Source organism: Orcinus orca, chromosome 1 (assembly GCF_937001465.1).
Source record: "Orcinus orca chromosome 1, mOrcOrc1.1, whole genome shotgun sequence".
Classification (NCBI taxonomy): domain Eukaryota; kingdom Metazoa; phylum Chordata; class Mammalia; order Artiodactyla; family Delphinidae; genus Orcinus; species Orcinus orca.
The window spans coordinates 109,700,934-109,719,939 of record NC_064559.1 but is presented as its reverse complement, the minus strand read 5'-3'; the positions used below and the strand labels follow the sequence as shown (position 1 = coordinate 109,719,939).

The 19,006-nt window shown below is 44.9% G+C and overlaps 1 protein-coding gene across 1 annotated transcript in view; it reads left to right on the top strand.

The window, feature by feature from the left end:
• PTGFRN (prostaglandin F2 receptor inhibitor) overlaps positions 1–19,006 on the top strand; it is an 85,908-nt gene that overhangs the window by 20,695 nt on the left and 46,207 nt on the right. The window contains exons 2-4 of the mRNA XM_004263298.3: positions 9,307–9,675; positions 12,293–12,706; positions 17,429–17,809. Coding sequence (XP_004263346.2) covers positions 9,307–9,675; positions 12,293–12,706; positions 17,429–17,809 — 1,164 coding nt within the window. The remainder of the gene's footprint in view (positions 1–9,306; positions 9,676–12,292; positions 12,707–17,428; positions 17,810–19,006) is intronic.

The window sequence follows — 19,006 nt, the reverse complement described above, 5'->3', positions numbered from 1 at the left end:
AAGGCTGATTTACCTTCCTCTCTCACATATCATCCAGCACGAGGGCTTCTTACTCAGTAGTTGTTTGTTAAATGAGTCATACTGCATTTGTCTAGTTTATCTCTCTGAGGTCTTAGCTGAACCTTTTTTTAAAAAATGATTCTAAGGCCCGCTCTAGTAGAACCTTATTGGCGTTTGGATGGGATTTTGAAGTACTGCCATATGTGACTTCATTACACATTCTCTGCTGGCTGTAACTTGTTTAATGTGTACATTGCTGCATTTTCATCACTTAGGGACTGTCTAGATGAAAGCCGGCATGATCCCTTCCTGCCAGACCTCTCAGTGGCAGTCCAGCAGAGACAAAGGTTTTGCATTCGTTAAGTCAGATACTGCAATAAAGGCTCTGTGAGAGTTTACAGGTTTAACCTTCTTGTGTATTCACTTCTAAATCACGTGTGGACTGGGAACTTCGTATAGAAATCCATAGGCCCCTGGTCTCTCTTAAAGGCCTTGTAAGGACTGGAGAAGGGGGATTTAGCTGTCATTTTACAAGGCAGAGTGAAATACCACAAGCTCTTCGGTTTCGGTATTTCCGTTCTGCCTGTTCTACTGGATTCAGTAACTTACAATACTTATCTTACAAATGGCTCCGTTTGTAAAATCAGATTGTTTGCTTCTAGGCAGCTCGGTGAGGTCATAAAATTTGAGCAATAATAGGAACAATTGCAAAAATCCTTTGCAGAGCTGCTGTACTCTACAGGCCTTGATTTAGAATAATATTGATGATAACCCAGGAAATAAAATCTATTTCCCATGGATCTCATAAGGGGGTGGAAGAGGGTGGATAAATACAGTTTCATCTTCATTAGCTTGTCTCTCTTAATGATTCCTCATGGTTGCCAATAGTGCTTGTTGAAATAAACATTGCAGGAATAATTGCACTGAAAAACTTGCCCGACTTTTCTTGCCTATCTCCATCCATTCTACATGATGGAAGAAAGTTGAAGGCATTTAATTATTTTCTGGAGGACTTCAGAGGTAGGCAAATAGGAATCTGGAAACAATTACCTCTTGCATGTTAATTATGTGCACTGCTGAAAAGTCAGAGAGGTGGGCTTCCAAAAGTCCTGCCCATATGTTTTTAGAATGAAGTTGTCTTCACCTTTTTTGAACATGAAAGTGTGAGATGTAGAGTTAGTATCACTTAAAATAATGAAGGCAGTCTATCAGAAAAAAATTTCTGAAGAAACTGGAAGTTATTTTTAACAATCCCGTTTCTCTAAAAACGGGATGTCTCTCCTCTAGTTCATGCCAAGAATATATATTTCTTCCCTTAGTAACTCATTTTGGTTACTTTGTTACCTATCTGGTTCACATTGCCCGTGGAGAATGGGAAGTATTTTATAGGGAATTTCAAGCCGTTGCTTCTTCCTACTCAGAGCAAAGACAAAATCAACAGAATATGGTAGTATCAACAATGCAGTTGAAGACAAAACCAGCCCAGCCCATCTTTGCCTTGACAGTGCAGTGCATGGGCCAGATAAACCTGGGTTGAGTCCCTCACTTCATAGCTGTTATGACCTTCAGCAAGTTATTTAACTTCTCTGAGTCTCAGTTTCCTTGGTTCTGTGATAGGGGTGGTCTGGCTTATAAGAGAGATGCAGTACGTTATTATTCCTCCTCTTACTCTATCCTAGCGTTGTGGAGAGAAATTTGATGATGAATCAAAGTGAACACATTACAAAGTAAATACTTGAGAAAAGCTTATATGATTTTAGCTGAAATTACAGATTCTTTGATTAATCAAGTATTTTTTATTATCCCCCTCTCATTAGTTTGTTATCCACTCTCTCATTTTTATGGTTATTCTAGAGCTTAGAACATACATTGTCGACTTATTAGTGTCTACTGATGGTCCTTTTATCAAATGCAAGACCTTAGAAAACATTTAGGCTCCAGTTATTTCACTCTTTCCCTTGCTTTTTGTGCTGTTGTTGTCATATGTTTTAATTATGCATATATTTTAAATTCCAGAAGACATTACTAATATTGTATTACATAGTCACCATTCAGTAGATTTACCCACACAGTTACCCTTTCTGTTGCTCTTTATGCCTCCCTACATTTCCATGATTCCATCTGGGGTCATCTTCCTCCAATTTGAAGAACTCCCTTTAGTATATCATTTTGGTATTTCGTTAGCATTTCTTTTTATTAATTCTCTTTCCCTGATTGAGAGTTGATTGAAAGCATATTGATTTTGCCTTCCTTTGTTAGCGATATCTTTTCTGTGTAGAATTCTCTGTTGGTAGTTACTTTCTTTCATCGCTTTAAAGATGTCATTCCAGGGACTTCTCTGGTGGTGCAGTGGTTAAGACTTCCCGCTCCCAGTGCAGGGGGCCCGGGTTTGATCCCTGGTCAGGGAACTAGATCCCCACGTGCATGCCGCAACTAAGAGTTCGCATGCCACAACTAAGGAGGCTGCATGCCTCAACTGAGGAGCCCACATGCTGCAACTAAGACCTGGTACAACCAAGTAAATAAATAAATAAAATAAATATTAAAAAAAAAAGATGTCATTCCATTGTCTTAAGAGCATTGTTTCTATTGAAAGTCAGGTATCATTGAATTCTTGCTCCCTTCCGTGCCTTTAGCAGTTTTACAATGATGCACCTAGGTGTGGTTTTCTTTGTATTTGTGCTGCTTTAGATATATAGTATTTCTTGAATCTGTGGCATGATGTCTTTTGTCGGTTTAAGAAATACCTTAACCATTATTTCTTCAGAAATTAATTCTAATTCTATCATATCCCTTCTCATCCTGGGACTCTGTTACACGTGTTTGACCTTTTTATCGTCTCTCATGTGTCTCTTAGACTCTTTTCTGCATTTTTCATCTTTTTTACACCCTGTGCTTCAGTTTGGATATCTTATACTGACTAATGTTGCATCTAATCTGATATCAAACCCATTTATTGAGTTCTTAATTTTAGATTTTTTTTTTTAGTCCTAGGATTTTAATCTGATTATTTTAATAAAGTTAAGAAGTAAAATCCTGTTGTCTATTTCTTTAATAAATTAATCATAGTTATTTTAAAGTCCACGTCTGATAACACCAATATCTGGATCCCTGTGCATCTGTTTCTCTTGTCTGGTTTGTTGTCTTTTGTTTTCAGTCGTTTGGTGCTGTTGTACGGAATGTCTGGTAGGTTTTGATTGAATATTGAAAAATTGTAGAGGCTCTGTGTGATGTTATCTTCTTCACAAGAAGATTTACGTTTTATTTTTTTATTTTTCTTTCTAGCAGGCTAATACAGTAAGAGAAGCTCACTGTAATCCAGTGAGGAATTGAGATGTTTTGAGACAAGATTTCAGTATTCTTGAGAGCTGGTTGTTTGTTCAGCTTTGCTCTTACTCCAAAGGCATAGCCCTTTCCAGGGCTGTAATTCAGTCTGGGGTGTTTACTATTGTCCACCGTCTTTTGTAAACTCGGAATTCCAATTTTTGTTTCCCCAGTACTGTGAGATGGTCGAAAAATTTGCTTAACCTCTTAGCCTCTTAATATTTATTTTCTGTTTAACTTCTCGGACACTTACCAATCTTCCCCCACCAACTCCCCCCACCTCAGCCTATGACTTTCTTGTTGTGTTTGTTTGCTTGTTTTAGACTATGACTTTCTTAATGGCCCTGAACTTCAGTTGCTGTCTTCTTGGCCCCATGAGGCATTGGCAGTTCTGAACTACTACCTTTTACTGCACAACTTAAAATTGGCAAATATTTGAAGAGAAAAAGCAGTGCATATTGTCAGGCCCACCTTGGGGTGTTTCTGTGATCTTGGCCCCTTAGTCCCGGATACCTGGATTGATCACCAGTGCATTCAATGATCTGTTTCTTGTGTTTTGTCCATCTTTTGTAGTTGTTCTGGGGTGGGGGCAGAGGGCAGGGAGTTGATCTGATACAAGCTAGTCCATCATAGCAGAAAGTATCTCATCTCCATTATTAGTCTTTTGAAATTTATACCTCACTTATCTCCCTCCTCCTGAAAAACATATTTGAGGCAATTTACAGTGAAATACACACATACATGCAATAAACCTTAAACTAAGGGTAAAGAAATCAAAAGTACAAGGGTGACAGAGAAGGCACAGGAAGGTGTAGAGGTAGAGGAGAGAGATAATTATTAGAAATTTAGATTGTGAATTGTTTCCATATTTCACCATCATATTTCGTACTAGACTTCCTTGAAGCTAAGGTACAAAAGGACACATGAATTTATATATGTTGGGGAAAACAGGACTTGGAAGTTGGAATATGGGTAAAAGAGATGATGAAGCAGTAACAGTTGTATTCAGGGTTGTTTGTGTGTTCTTTGTTTTATTTTGTTTTGGTAGGTTTAGGCAGAAATTTTAAAAACAGGAATTAAGAAGCAGTGCAGGGTTCTGAGACCTATCTAAGAGGGTCTGGGCATCACCAGGGCATGGTGATGTGGTGCTGGGCCACTTAGTAATTGGGATTATGAGAGAGAGGTTTAGCATCAGAGCCTTAATGTACTGCACAAAATGTGCTATTAAGGTACCCTAATTTGTGTTGAGTATCAAAGGTACTTGGGTTGTGAGAGATGCCTATATAGTTCTTGTTTGCTGGGGAAAGAACACACAATGGTCCATCAACTGGTATTTTTTTTCTGGTACTAAATTTTAAGAGACTTTTATCGTATGGATTCTTGCGTCATTGAACAACACAATAGTGGCCTCAATAGTCCTTTTAAAACTAATAAAGAAATGCTTTTCATATAATGGTTTCTTATATTGACCCCTGAAAACAAATTTAAATTGTTTCTTAGTAAAGACATTTTTATAGAAAGCTAACCTAACACAGTTCAGGTGCCAAAGTGTTTGGGACTCTTCATTTGAAATACTGGTAGAATTTGGAAAACCAGAGGAAATTTTTGTTTTTTTCCCCTTAGTCAACTGTTACAAGAGGTTTCAACTAAAATCGGTAATGTGTGGCTTTGCAGATATTCTTTTTGATTTGGAAAGAGCCATATGCTCTATGTTTTACAAGTTGTGTTTATTTTTTAAATATCATTAGCTGTTATTTAACAATATTAAAGGAAATATGTGCTAAATAGCAGACTGCTGGTAGCAAATTGAAATTCCGTTAACTAAACTTCAAAATCTTGCTTTGCACAGATGAGAGGCCATCCCAGTTCTGCATGTACGACACTGCTCAGGTTTATATTTTTTTTAGATTAGAATTTGATCTTTCAAGCATCGATTCCTATCTGCTTGGCTTTTTCCAGTGGCACTGTAACATAGCCTGAGTCAAAGGTACTTCTGCAGGTTGAGCTGAGGCAGGAGTGCCTAAGTGACCCCAGGGGAGATGGGGAAGCCTTCCCACAGGAGGTGGTGCTGCAGCTGCTTCTTGCAAGAGGCTGAGAGATTGCCGGGAGGGCATTCCAGATGAAGGAAGCACAGAAGCAGAGGCTGTGAGGCCCAAGAGAGCATGGCATTTGCAGAGACTGAAGGGCCATTTGTTTTGTTGAAGTCGAAGGACTAAGGGCTGGGAGAATGGTAGCTGATGAAGCTGGAATGGTAGCCATGGACCAGACTATGAAGGATCTTGTGTGTCTTCTATTCGTTCATTTATTTAGCAAGTATTTATTGAACAACTACTATGTACCAGGCCCAGTTCTAGGCAGGCACTGGCATTCAGCAGTGAACAAAACAGATAAAAATCACTGCTCATTTAGACCTTGCATCCTGGTGGGAGAAGGCAGACAATAAATAATAGTAAAACTATAGGGTTACACGTAAAGAATATTAGTGGTAAGTGATAAGAAGAAAATTTGGCAAGAATGAGGGTGGGTGTGTACAATTTTAAGTGGTCAAGAAAGGCCTCACTAATAAGGTGACACTAGAATGAAATGTGAAGCTGGTGATGGAGTGGGGTTTACGTCTGAGAGTGCTCCGGACCGAGAAAATGTGCAGAAGCCCTAGGTTGGAATAGGTCTGTCTGCTCGAGAGTCTTAGGAGGAAAGCATGGCTGGAGTGCAGTGGAGGGAGGAGCTTGGAGAAGAAAAGAGGGCCAGGTCCTGTGAGGTCTTGGTGGCCTCTGTGAGGACTTGGCTTTTATCTGAGTGACATGGGGAGTGATTGGAAAGCTTTGAGCAGAGTAAGGATGTAATGCACTTAAATTTTTAAAAGATGGCTTGGCTGTGTTGAGAGTGGAGGGCAAGAGCAGAGGGAAGGCAGGCAGCCAGTTGGGAGGCTGTTGCAATAATTCAGGTGAGAGGGAAGGTGGCATGAACCAGGGGCATCGCAGTGGGGGGTCTGGAAGATAGAGTGTATCCTGTAGGTGATGAGGAACCATGAGATACTTCTGACCAGTGAAGTGACATATGATTTGTGCGTTAAAAAGATGATTTGGGTGACTGTGGAAGCAGGACTGGAGAGCTGACACAAGCAGCTGGCTCAGTTTGCTGAGCTCCACTCACTAAGAATAAAGACAGACACCTTACAAGGAAGGTAGCCTCATGCCGAAGGGCCCCGTTGAGCCGGTTGTTAACCCTGGTGAACTTCTTGACAAGGGCTAGAAATTGCAAAGCTTTACATGTTAGGAAATTGCTCTGTAAACCTGTCAAGGAAGCAAAGTGAATGATTGTGAACAGGTTTATTCTAGAGGCGGCCCGCAAAGCAGGTAACCGCAGACCCTTCCTGCGTGCAGGGCACTGTTGTGAGTGCTCTGTGGCTCAATTAATCCTTACACAGCCCTAGGGTGTGTCTCCATTTCACAGATGGAAACTGGGCTCAAGGAGGATAAGCGTTAGGCTGTGCTCCCTCTTATGCGTCTCCACCATGAAGCTTCCTTCTTCTTCTTCTTCTTTTTTTTTTTAAATATTTATTTATTTATTTATTAGGTTGCACCAGGTCTTAGTTGCAGCACACGGGCTCCTTAGTTGTGTCATGTGAACTCTTAGTTGCAGCATGCATGTGGGATCTAGTTCCCTGGCCAGGGATCGAACCCTGGCCCCCTGCACTGGGAGCGCGGAGTCTTATCCACTGCACCACCAGGGAAGTCCTGAAGCTTCCTTCTGAAGGGTCTCTCTGGGACAGTCAGAATTATCCAGTCATCTCTGAAATTAAATGTAAAAAGGATGGCCTGTTTCCTTTGAAATGTAGTGATGATGACCTCACTGCTTGCTGGGTATTATTTCAGTGCCCTGAGTTTCCAGTGACAGAAATTATCCTAAGGAATATAAGTGGGTGTGAGTGGAATTGCAAGGAATTGAAATGTCCAGGGGAAGATGTGTGCGTGTATGTGTGTGTGTGTGAGTGTGTGCACATGTGCATATGTGTTTGTTTGTGTGTGTGTGCATATGGAATGATTTAGAAGGTATGGCAGATCTAGTGGCTCAGATGATGCCATCTAGTCATGAGGGCATATGCTCTGCACCTCTTTGGTCCCAGTGTTGACCTGGGTCTCTTCTGCTGTAGATGGCTCCCTCACCTGGTCAGGAGGGCTGCCCACATGCAGCTTCAGAGCAAAGCAGCTCTGTAGCACCCTGATTCCAAAGAAGGTGAAAGTGTCTTCCTGCAGCTTCAGCAAAAATGAGCAAGGAGGACTCTGACCTTGTTTCAGCCCCAGTGTGCATTCCCGGGACCGGGGGTGCAGGGCATTCCTTAGATCATAGACATATCATCCCAATCTTTGCCTTGATATTCACATGGCACTCTCCCTGAGTGCTTGTCTCTGTCCAAATTTCCCCCCTTTTAAGGATACTGGTCGTTGGATTAGAGGCCCACCCTACTCCAGTATGACCTCATTACAGTTTAGCTCATTACATCTGCAACAACCCTATTCCCAAATAAGATCACATTCTGAGGTGCTGGGGGCTAGGACTTCAGCATATGAATGTGGGGGGTGGTGGTAGGGAGACACAATTCAACCCGTAACAAATGACAGAAACACAGAACTGAAAATAAATAATAGAGGTTCCATTTTATCGAGCTCTTCCTACATGGCAGAGTCTCAGCTAGCCATTTTATTTCATCAACTCAGTGACTCCTTCTTTCCTCGTTTTATAGTGGAGGAAGCCAAAGCTAAGAGAGGTCTCTCAGTTTAAACTTGTCTCCTTGATTTCAGAGCCCATGCTTTCTCCTGTATCTCTTAATGCTATACCTATTCATAGAACATCAGGAAAGAGCCGTGCAAGTTCATTTGGTCTGAATTGAAATGCTAACACAGGTAATAAACACACTGCCAAAAAATGTGCTGAAGTTCATTGCAAAGAAGCAATCTTTTTTTTTTTTTTACATCTTTATTGGAGTATAATTGCTTTACAATGGTGTGTTAGTTTCTGCTTCATAACAAAGTGAATCAGTTATACATATACATATATGTTCCCATATCTCTTCCCTCTTGCATCTCCCTCTCTCCCACCCTCCCTATCCCACCCCCAAAGAAGCGATCTTAAAGGACACACAGGTGACGGTCCCTCAGGGCCATCCCAGAGGCCTGTGAGGTCTGCACTTGGGGCAGGGAATGCCAGTGAACTCTAGGCTTTGTCCACCAGGCCTCTCATCCCCAGTCAGCCGCTGCATTCCTACCAACGCCCAGCAACCAGCCAGAGCAGGCACTGTCTCCCTTTGTGCTTCCCTATCCTCTTTCTGAATTTAGATCAGGGTGAAGAGTAGAGAGAAGGAAATGAGCCAGAAAATAGAAAATTAATACTTGGTAGAGTCGTCATATTTTAAAATTAATTTATAGGCAATGTCAGATAACCAGAGTTAAATCATTTTATCAGCAGGCTGCTCTAGGATTTAAAAATTGGCAGCCATCATTGTAAATCAGGTCTCCAGAGCCCCCAGGGGGTGGTCTCTAGGGAAGAATGTTGACATTGGGTGGGAAGAAATGTAAATACTTGATTAGCTGTGTCCTTTTCTTTCACACAAAACCTAAAGTATTTCTGCCTCATGTTGAGTGATCACAGTAGGTTAAATAGTAACAGGAGGGAGAAAGCTATTCAAGTTCATGGTTAGCCTACTTTTAGTGCTTCTCTTCCTCCCTGGATATCCTAGGAGACTGTTGCATGAGAGGTACTCACCGCAGGGGGGTATTCCTGGCTTGGGGTCCTTGGGGTGGGCTCAGCCTTCTTCTGCACAGACACTGGCAGCACGCCGGTCAGTGTGTCACATTTCCCCAGCTGGTCGATGTCACGTTTCCACCATGTGCCTGGGAGCCGGAGCGCCCACAGTTTTACCACATTTATACTGGGAAGACCTTATTGGATTCAAGCCCTGCCTTTCACCTCTTGTTGTTGCAGCTCTTTGTCGAGGGCGTGTGGTGAGGGTCCCCGCGGGGAGTCTGGTGCGGGTGGTGGGCACTGAACTGGTCATCCCCTGCAACGTCAGCGACTACGACGGCCCCAGCGAGCAGAACTTTGACTGGAGCTTCTTGGCCTCGGGCAGCAGCTTCGTGGAGCTCGCCAGCACTTGGGAGGTGGGCTTCCCCGCCCAGCTGTACCGTGAGCGCCTGCAGAGAGGTGACATCGTGCTGCGGCGGACGGCCAACGACGCCGTGGAACTGCACATAAAGAACGTCCAGCCCTCAGACCAAGGCCACTACAAGTGTTCCACCCCCAGCACAGATGCCACCGTCCAGGGCAACTATGAGGATACAGTGCAAGTTAAAGGTACATCCTCACGGGGGGCGGGGTTGCTGCACTGGAGGACCGGACTTTCCTCTGCCACTCAGCTGTGCGGGACTGTGCCAGAAACTGAAGTCCTCTGGGTCTCTGTTCCCACCTCTGTCCGACGGAGGAATAATGTCTTACCTGCTTAAAGGCAGAGGATGGGCCAGGTGGCCTCTGAGGGCCCTTTCTCTTCACTCCATTGTGATTGTGAGCCCTCCCGTGGCTGGTGAGTTGAGGCAGAGTGGTATGTGATGGCGACTCCAGCTGTGAGCCAGGTTGCCTGCACTCAGTAAGTCCCATGGCCCGCTCTCCCACGTGTCAGCTCTGTGGCCGTGGGCATGTCCCATGCCTCAGCTTCCTCCTCTGGAAAACCTTCCGTAAAGGTCGAGCTGAGTTAGGACATGTAAAGCCTCAGAGCAATGCCATAGTAAACGCTCAGTCAGGTTAGGGACGAGAAGGTGACGGTCATGATGACCCTGATGTTCAGGTTTATGGGACTAACAGATACGTAAAAGCTCATGTCTTTCTTTGTACCCTTCATGATTTAGAAGTTGTAGGGGTCATATGTGGAGAAAGAGTGATGTGGTCACTGCAACCTTATTGGCCTGGCTGTGCAAGTAATCACACCTTATGTATCTGGAATGTTTGGGTTTGTTTGTTTTTTCATTTTCCAAGTTCTGTTTGATTAATTCACACATTCGATTCTCAACCCAATGAAGAAGAGAGGGCAGGGTATTTCCCAAATTTACACATGAGGAAATGGAAGAGCATAGGTTAATGACTTGCCTAAAATCATACAGCTAAGTAGTAAATGGGCAAGAGCAAACAATTTTAATTTGGGGCTAGCAAAATAGAAACATTATTAGTGTTGTTATTATTATTACTTAAGTATGCATTTATGTGTATCCTGCCTTGTTCCAAAAAGAATTATATCAGAGTAGTAGTGTAATTAATGATCAGCAAAGCAGAAGATGTACATGATGATATATAAAGAAGGGGTTGATTCAGGCATTCTTTCCTTCTGTAATGATTTATGGACTGCTACCATATTGTCCAGATACTGTTCCCCCATTAGACTCATGAGGGAATAAAACAGCCATGCCCATTATGCAGGTATTAAAATGTCCAATCTACCTCTTCCATTACCTCTTCTCATTCCTCTACAAAATCCAAATATGTTTTTGAGAAAAAAGTCCCGTAAGACATTCTTGCGTTGGAGTGAAATAATGCATTGCTTTTGTAGTCATCACACACACGGTACACCTCCACCAGGTCAGATGCACCCTCGTCTCCATGTGTAATTCTCATCTTGAGGAGTTGGAGGCAGCAGGGGGGAACCTACTCAGGCCTCTCAGAGTATTCTGCTGTTTGTTCTCCAGTCTTTGAAAGACAGGAGTAAGAAGAGGCTTTCCTGGGGTCAGGAAAGCAGATGGATGGCCGTGAAAGAGACTGGCTGGCTGCCCAAGTGGAGCCTCTCGTGGCTGCCATGCATGGTCTAGTGTCTCTCTGGCCTTCAGCTTCATGGGTCTTCAAACTGTATATCCATGGCCTCAGGGATAACTGGTCTTGGGAACTGAGTCATGTTAGCTGGACTCACAGACTGATGTGTATAGTAGAAGGTCATTATATTCATTTGCAATAGAGATAGGTCTTTGTGATGTGTCCTTCTAAACATGTAGCAGTTTTTTTTTCTGTTATTTAGAGTAGTCCCTTCTCAAGGACACTGAATTCGTTTCTGAGTGTAGGATGGCAGGAAAACCCAAGGAGATGATGCACAGTGGTGTTTGGGGATTCTCTCAGCCAGCCCGTAGGCAAGCCTGAGAGGTTGTCCCTGCCCTTTGGTAGGGACCTCCTCGCTGGTTACTTCACGTGTGGCTTCCCTTCCTCAAGAGCAGTCGCCGACACTTCTCTGATCTCAGGCCCCCTTTTTCTAGACTGTGGAAGAGCCCAGCTTTTCCCCAGTGGGTCCTAATAGTTAAATAGCTGAGGCGTCAGTTCTCCTCTATGGGTTCCTACCCTGCAGATACCTGCTGCTCACCCTAGTCATTCTTAGACATTCCCCAGGCCTCAAGGCACAGGAAGCTCCCCTGTGCTTTTGTGCTTTGCGGATTACACTGCCTTAACTCCTAGAAGATCCCCCTGGTTCTCTACTCCAGCCTGTGTCCTAACAAAGGAGTGTTGGACAGTAGCGGCTGGTTATTTGATTGTAATTGCTGAGTGCCAAGCATCGTCCTGGGCACCTTCCCTTATAACTGGTTTAATTCTCAGTCAACTTCCGGAGATAGGTCTCGTTGTCATCCCTTTTTAGAGTTGAGGAAAACGAGGCACGGAGGGGTAAAGTGACTTGCCTAAGGGTGGCAGAAGTAGAACTCCAAGGCACAGCTCCCCAAAGGGAATTTGCACCACCTCGTTCTAGCCAGGGGTCTTATTAGTGTCTCCTCTTTTTTCGAGTCAGGAAGTTGAGATCATAGATGAAGCGCAATGGGCAGCCGTGCCCATCTGGGCTTTAGAACAGGGGAGGGGAGGAGGAAATTGTGCCGCAAGCCCCGGACGGTGCTGGGCACTTGCGCAGTGGCTGGGGTGGCGGTGTGCTGACGGCTCCGCTTTCTCCCTGCAGTGCTGCCGGATGCTCTGCGCGTGGCCGCCGGCCCGCAGCCCTCCCCGGGCCCCAGCCTGCGCGAGGGCGAGCCCTTCGAGCTGCGCTGTTCGGCCTCCACCGCGTCGCCGCTGCACACGCACCTGGCGCTGCTTTGGGAGGTGTGGCGCGGCCCCGCCCGCCGGAGCATCCTCTCCTTGACCCACGAGGGCAGGTTGCGGCCCGGCCCCGGCTACGAGCAGCGCTACCGCAGCGGGGACGTGCGCCTGGACACCGTGGGGAGCGACGGGTACCGCCTCTCCGTGTCCCGGGCCCTGGCCTCCGACCAGGGTTCCTACCGGTGCATCGTCAGCGAGTGGATCGGAGAGCAGGGTAACTGGCAAGAAATTCAAGAAAAAGCCGTGGATGTGGCCACCGTGGTGATCCAGCCAACAGGTGAGCTTCTGGAAATTGCATGTTTTAGACTATATGTTATTCAGGGCAATGTGGTGTAAAGAACTCGGCCGGGAGCCTTTTTCTTCTCTGACAAGATTTCTGCTCCTCCTGGGAGGCCTCGCGTTGACGGGTGAGGGAGTAGGGTGGTGTTAATGGTTTGGGGAGGATGCATTTGTTTTGTGCCAAATGCCGAGACCCCTGGGAAGCTGCAGGTTGCATAAGATACTTTGAGTATTTTGTGACTGAAAGATTAAGTCCTTTTAAGTGCCAGGAGAGGTCCGGCCTTGTGGTCAGAGGGGCTTTGGGGTGGAGCTGCCCCCAGCCCGCTCCCTTGGCTTCATTTTGTTTGGTGTTTCCTAAATCTCTGGATCTGCCCTTCCCCACAGCTGTTGGGGACGTGTCTGGCTCATCCCCAAACCTCTCGTCTGACTTGGGTCCTCTAGACCTGCCTTTCAGGTCCCCTCAGATGTGACATCCCCTTGTAGGTGAGGGATTCCCTAGGGCTGGGCCTCTTCTTATGTCCTCTATGCCACATACCCCAGAAGCATTCAGCCGTGGGGTCTATATGCAAGAAGTTTTTGTCATCTGTGAACGAGCCTTTTCAAAAACAACAAACAAAACCCTTCTTACTCCTGCTAGAGAAGTAATTAAGGAAATGCAAAGTACATTTTCGGAAACCCATAAAAATAAAAGAAAAACAAATAGGAAAGAAAAACAGGCCAGTTTCCAACAGGCATCAGTAGAGAACCTACTGTGTGCTCAGTTCTGTCCTGGGCTCTGGGGTCAGAGATGCTTAAGGATCGTTCCCAGGCCTCATGGAGCTTCTGGCTTGGCAGAGAGAAAGTGAAAAGAGCCCATCTCAGGGTGATGTCACTGCTGTGGATGGTTGGATAGACTTGGTTTGCTGAGAGTCTGACATCTCCAGATCTCAGAGTACTCTGCTGCTGTTGCTGCTGCCCCCTGTTCTGTAAACCGGGAAGACCTTGGCTGGACTCATTTCCTGACTATAAACAAGAGTGTGTGGTCGCTCTGTTGCTGAGGTTGGAAGGAAAGCAGGAAACGATACACACGGGGAGTGTTTTTCCTCTGCAAGCTGCATTGTCCTGAGCACTCTACCCTGCGTTTACACCACAACACAGGAGCTGGATTTGGGAAAAGCAGCGCTGACTGGCCACTGAGTGACCGTGGCCGTCAGTGAGGTTGGAGGTGCTCTTGCCGACAAGAGGGGCTGCAGGTCACACTCAGTCTTGGTTCTCCCGGCTGCAGAAATCACTTTCCGGATGGATTCAGGTCACCTGCCTTTCCGGAAGTGATCTGCCAGGAATCTGACCTAAGAAACCACGGATATTCAGCTTGCATCGAACAACTGTTTTAACGGGGCAGGAGGGTTAAGAATTTCAGCTTGGTAGCGAATTATCTTTTCATACAAGAATTTCAGTTGTAAAGGTTTTTTTGTTTGTTTGTTTCAAACAAGCCACAAAACCCAGAGTATAGTTATAAGACTTGAACACCCTGCGTCTATTAGGCAGGCGGTAGCATCTGGCTCTCACCTGAGCCTGAGGGCTCGTAGCTTTTTGTGCCATGGGCGTCTTTGACAGTCCTTTGAAGCTCACAGACCTTTTCTCAGAGTTAATATGTTTTAATTCATAAAATCCATGTGGAGGATGACAAAGGAAAACAATTACATTGAAGAGTAATCAAAATATTTTAAGACAAATTTGTTATATAATAATATAATATTTTATTATTGCATTAAATAATAAGATATAGTGGCAGGCCTAACAACTACTGTAATTTCTGATAAGTGATGAATATAAATGATATTTTAAGATATCTGCAACAATTGTCAGGTGATGTGAAAATATCTGTGATTTCTATTGGGAACAAGGTCCCAGGGACAGATAATACTACACTGGTTTGTTGCTTAGTTTCATAATGAGAGGAGCTGCTATGTTTCCCGTAGAGGTTAGTAAACCAAAGACAATTTGTTTTTCCCGTCCATGTCACAGATTCCTTAAATTCTCTTTGTGGACCCCAGGTTAAGAACCACCACACTAGAGTGATGGTCTTTCTCTCATTTTCAGCACCTGCATTCTCCACAGCTAGCTTTTTTTTAAAAATTAAAGTGTAGTTGATTTACAATAGTATGTTAGTTTCAAGTGTACAACATAGTGATTCAATAGTTTTATAGATTTTACTCCATTAAAGTTATGAAACATTGGCTATATTTCCCGTGCTGTGTACTACATCCTGTATCTTACTTATTTTATACTTAGTAGTTGTACCTCTTGATCCCCTTCCTCTATCTTGCCCCACCCCCTCCCCCTCTCTCCACTGGTAACCACTGATTTGTTCTCTGTATCTGTGAGTCTGTTTTTGTTCTGTTACATTGATTCGTTTGTTTCATTTTTTAGAGTCCACATATAAGTGAAAACATGCACTGTTTGTCTTTTTCTGCCTGACTTACTTCACTAAGGATAATACCCTACAGGTTTTGTTGCAAATGGCATTATTTCATTCTTTTTTGCAGCTGAGTAATAATCCATTGTATTTGTACACCACATCTTCTTTAATCATTCATCTGTTGATGGACCCTTAGGTTGCTTCCATATCTTGGCTATTGTAAATAGTGCTGCTACGAATGTTGTCCATAGCTAGCTTCTTAAGTATTCTTATGGCATTGTTATGATGAATGGCACAAAGCTACTTACATGGTGGGGCTGTAGGTCATGTAGGTGGCAGTAAACCCCCCTATATTAGGAGTGGTCTGGTTGATGCAGATGTTGGTGTCTAATTTATAGGTTCAGTTACATCCAGTAGGAGAAAGCCTGCATCACTCCAGGCTTAGTCTGAGGTCCCCTCTTGCATTACGAGTCCTTAGAACTGATTCTTTTTTTCCCTTCCCCGTGCTTCATCCTGTCCCAGCAGTGAACCCTCCAATCCCATAGAACATGTGACAACTATGCTTAGTGATGTGACAAGATTTTTAGCCACTTGCAGGGAAAAAAAATTAGAAAGTGAACTATACTGCTAAAGAGATGTTTCTGCCAGTATTTCTAAACGCAAGAATCTGTCTTCTCCATGCATACTGTCCACAGCTGCATATTGCCCACTTCTTCTTTCCTCAGCTGGCTCCCTCCTGAGCCTTCTTTTACCACCAGTAGTGGTGGCCGGCACAGAGGGACTCTGGCAGTATTCTGGGATCCCTGACCACGGTTTGTACGTGGGGAGGTTCAAACCGCAGCACAGGCTCGGAGCAGCAGTTTCCATACTGACTCCTCTCAAAAGAGATCTCTTATTATTTTTGGCTCGTTTAAAGGTTCAAGGAGGAGGAGGAATGTGGAAGAAGGTGGGTGGAGGTGAGAAATTAGACTTCAAATTCCTTTTTCTAATACTATGCCCACCTCATTTTCTGTCTTCATCAAGGCAGATGTTGAACTTGGCCTGAAACACTTGTTGGAAATATCATCAGCCTTTGGAAATATTTATATGAAAGTCATTTACTCCAAAGGGCATGGGTTTGGGGGTTGCGTCTTTTCTGAACTGAGTGACAGCCTTTGTCACTGAGCTGACCCGGGACCGCAGCTGGTGCTGAGTGACTCCTGCTAGAAGACCAGGCCCGTGCTGTGCGTCCACTTGAATCCCCCGGGAGGTGTCAGCTAGTTATCATCTAAGCAGTTGTTCCTAGAGCATTAGCACGTGTTGCATGTTTTTCTACTCTGATTACAGATGTTCAACTTCTTTGCACAAAATCCCTTGAATAAACTAAAATGTTTCCGTGTAAAAAGCTTTGACAGGGGAATGCTGAAACCACATCTGCCTGGAGACCGTGACACCAGATCCTTCAGTGCTTCGTCTAAATATAGTCTACTTTTAATTATCCACACAGAGAGGGCAGTGGTATGGGTAATCCAGAAATCATTGTGGTTTGGTTTTAGAATCTATGCTTTATTCTTGACTTTAAGGCGGGTGTGTGGACCAGAATAAATGATGCTCTAAGTGCATAGCCTTTGGAAGACTTGACTCGTGAGGCATATTGTCTGGTTTCACTTTCCCAGTCCTTCTGTTTAGGATCCTCCCTGCCCCCCTTTTACCCAGAAGATGGTTTCACCCTCACTTCCTACCCTCCAGCTCCTGGCCCCCAACTGATAATATGTACCGGCCAGAGCTGAGCTGTCTTTTCTCTGAAAGTCACCCAAGGCCTGTCGTGCATGTGGAGAAAGTATAATTTTAGCCTTGTAATGTTCAGCAGACTTGTTTTCAAATGATAGTGTACGTGATAATAGTGTAACACTTAAGAGCAGCGTCCCTAGGGGCAGACAGCCGGGATTTGAATCTTAGCTCTGTTACATATTAGCTGTGGCACCTTGGGCACGTTAGTTAACTTCTCTGTGCTTCAACTGCCTCATCCGTAAAATGGAGATGATAATTGTACTACCTCGTAGGGTTGTTTTGAAGATGAAATTTATAAAGCACTCAGAAGAGTGCCTGGCATAGAGTAAGCATATATATATAAGTGCTTGTTATTGTTTTAATGAAAGAAAAAGAAATATGGTATGTTTCATTCGTTTATTCAGTACATTTCTCAAGCACTTAAAACTGTACAAAGCCTTCTAACTTGAATGTTGCCAATAAGGTAAAAAGAGATGTTCTAAGGGGACGGGGGTGGAAGCAGCAAATACGACGGAGATTATCTAGACGTCCTTGTTTTCAATTTTCCAGTGCTTCGAGCCGCTGTGGCCAGGAACGTGTCTGTGGCTGAAGGAAAGGAGCTGGACCTGACCTGCAACATTACAACGGACCGAGCGGACGACGTCCGACCCGCGGTGACGTGGTACTTCAGCAGGACGCCTGACAGCACCTTGCCCGGCCCCCATGTGTTGGCTCGGCTGGACCATGACTCCCTGGTGCACAGCTCTCCTCACATGGCCTTGAGTCACGTGGATGCACGCTCCTACCATTTACTGGTTCGAGATGTCAGCAAAGAAAACGCTGGCTACTATTTCTGCCACGTGGCGCTCTGGACACCCGGGCACAACAGGAGCTGGCACAAGGTGGCAGAGGCCATGTCGGCCCCAGGTGCTGTGGCTGTGACCTGGCTAGGTGAGTGGTTCGGAGGGCTGGCTCTTCACCTCTCTGGCTTAATCCCTCCTCTGGGATACGGAGAGGAGTAAGGGAGCTGTGTGTTCTGCACTGTCTGGGCCTTCTTGATATCAGGACAAGCATACTCTCTCCTGCATAGATCCCAAGCTGGGGGAGAAAGCAAAACTGGCTGAAATAGAATCTGGCAGGCAAGGGAAATGTTTAGATAACGTGGCCTCAGTTGTCTCAGTACCCTCCTCTGAGAGGATATATATTCCTTTTGTTGTCGAGATTTGCAGGGTCGGGGGCCCTGCTGAATGGCTCTTTGAAATGGATCTTTGTTGGAGGGAGAACGCTGCCATTCTCCCTTTCCTTTGCCTAGACTCCTAGGTACTCTCTGGCAGGAGCTGGGGCTTTTCTAAAGCCCAGGGAAGAAAAAGAATTCCTTTAGTTAATGGAACACATTTTTTTCACCGAATGCCCTGGAAGGCCCAAATGAATTTTTTTTTTTACAGATACCAGTTAAATCCAGGGGGCTTCCTGCTTCCGCTGCTCTTTTGGAGGGCTCTCTCCCCACGTCCGATTCCCAAGGGAGGAGCAGAGTGGCCCTCAACTGTTGCCCTCCTTGCCACCCATGTCATTGTTACTTGTCATATATGTGAAGGTCATTGTCACATCCTCTTCTTTTTTTACCAGGCTCACCTTCCCCATCTCTTATTTTCCTGAATGCTTGCCCTCCAGGGCCGACTTTTCCTAATTTTGTTACTATCTTGTAATTAATCGCAAGTGGACTTAGGCAGGATGGGGCCGGGTGGAGTGTGGAGTGCTTCGCTTCCCAAGTCCATTACTGCAAAGATGGAGACAGGCCTGCCGGTTAGCCTCTTCCCTGTTTTGAGCTTGGTCTCTCTACTGTCCCCTGACTGTTCCGAGCCCGCATGAAGGCGTTTGGCATTGCTCTATTAGGAGGTAAAACAGATCTTCAAAGGCTCGGAAATCATTTCCTCCTTTGTCTAATGCTAAACATCCTCCCGCCGTGAGCCCCAACTCATTTCTCAGCTCTTCCTTGTCTCTGCAGTGAAATCTTCTCCTGGGCTAGTGGCACATTCACTGTCTGTTTCTTCCTAATAAGCTGTTATTTGGCAAAGATGGGGAGTTGGCAAGTGGGGACAGAGGGGGCAGGGAGAAGACGAGTCATAAGAGAGTAAGCAGAGGGTCCGT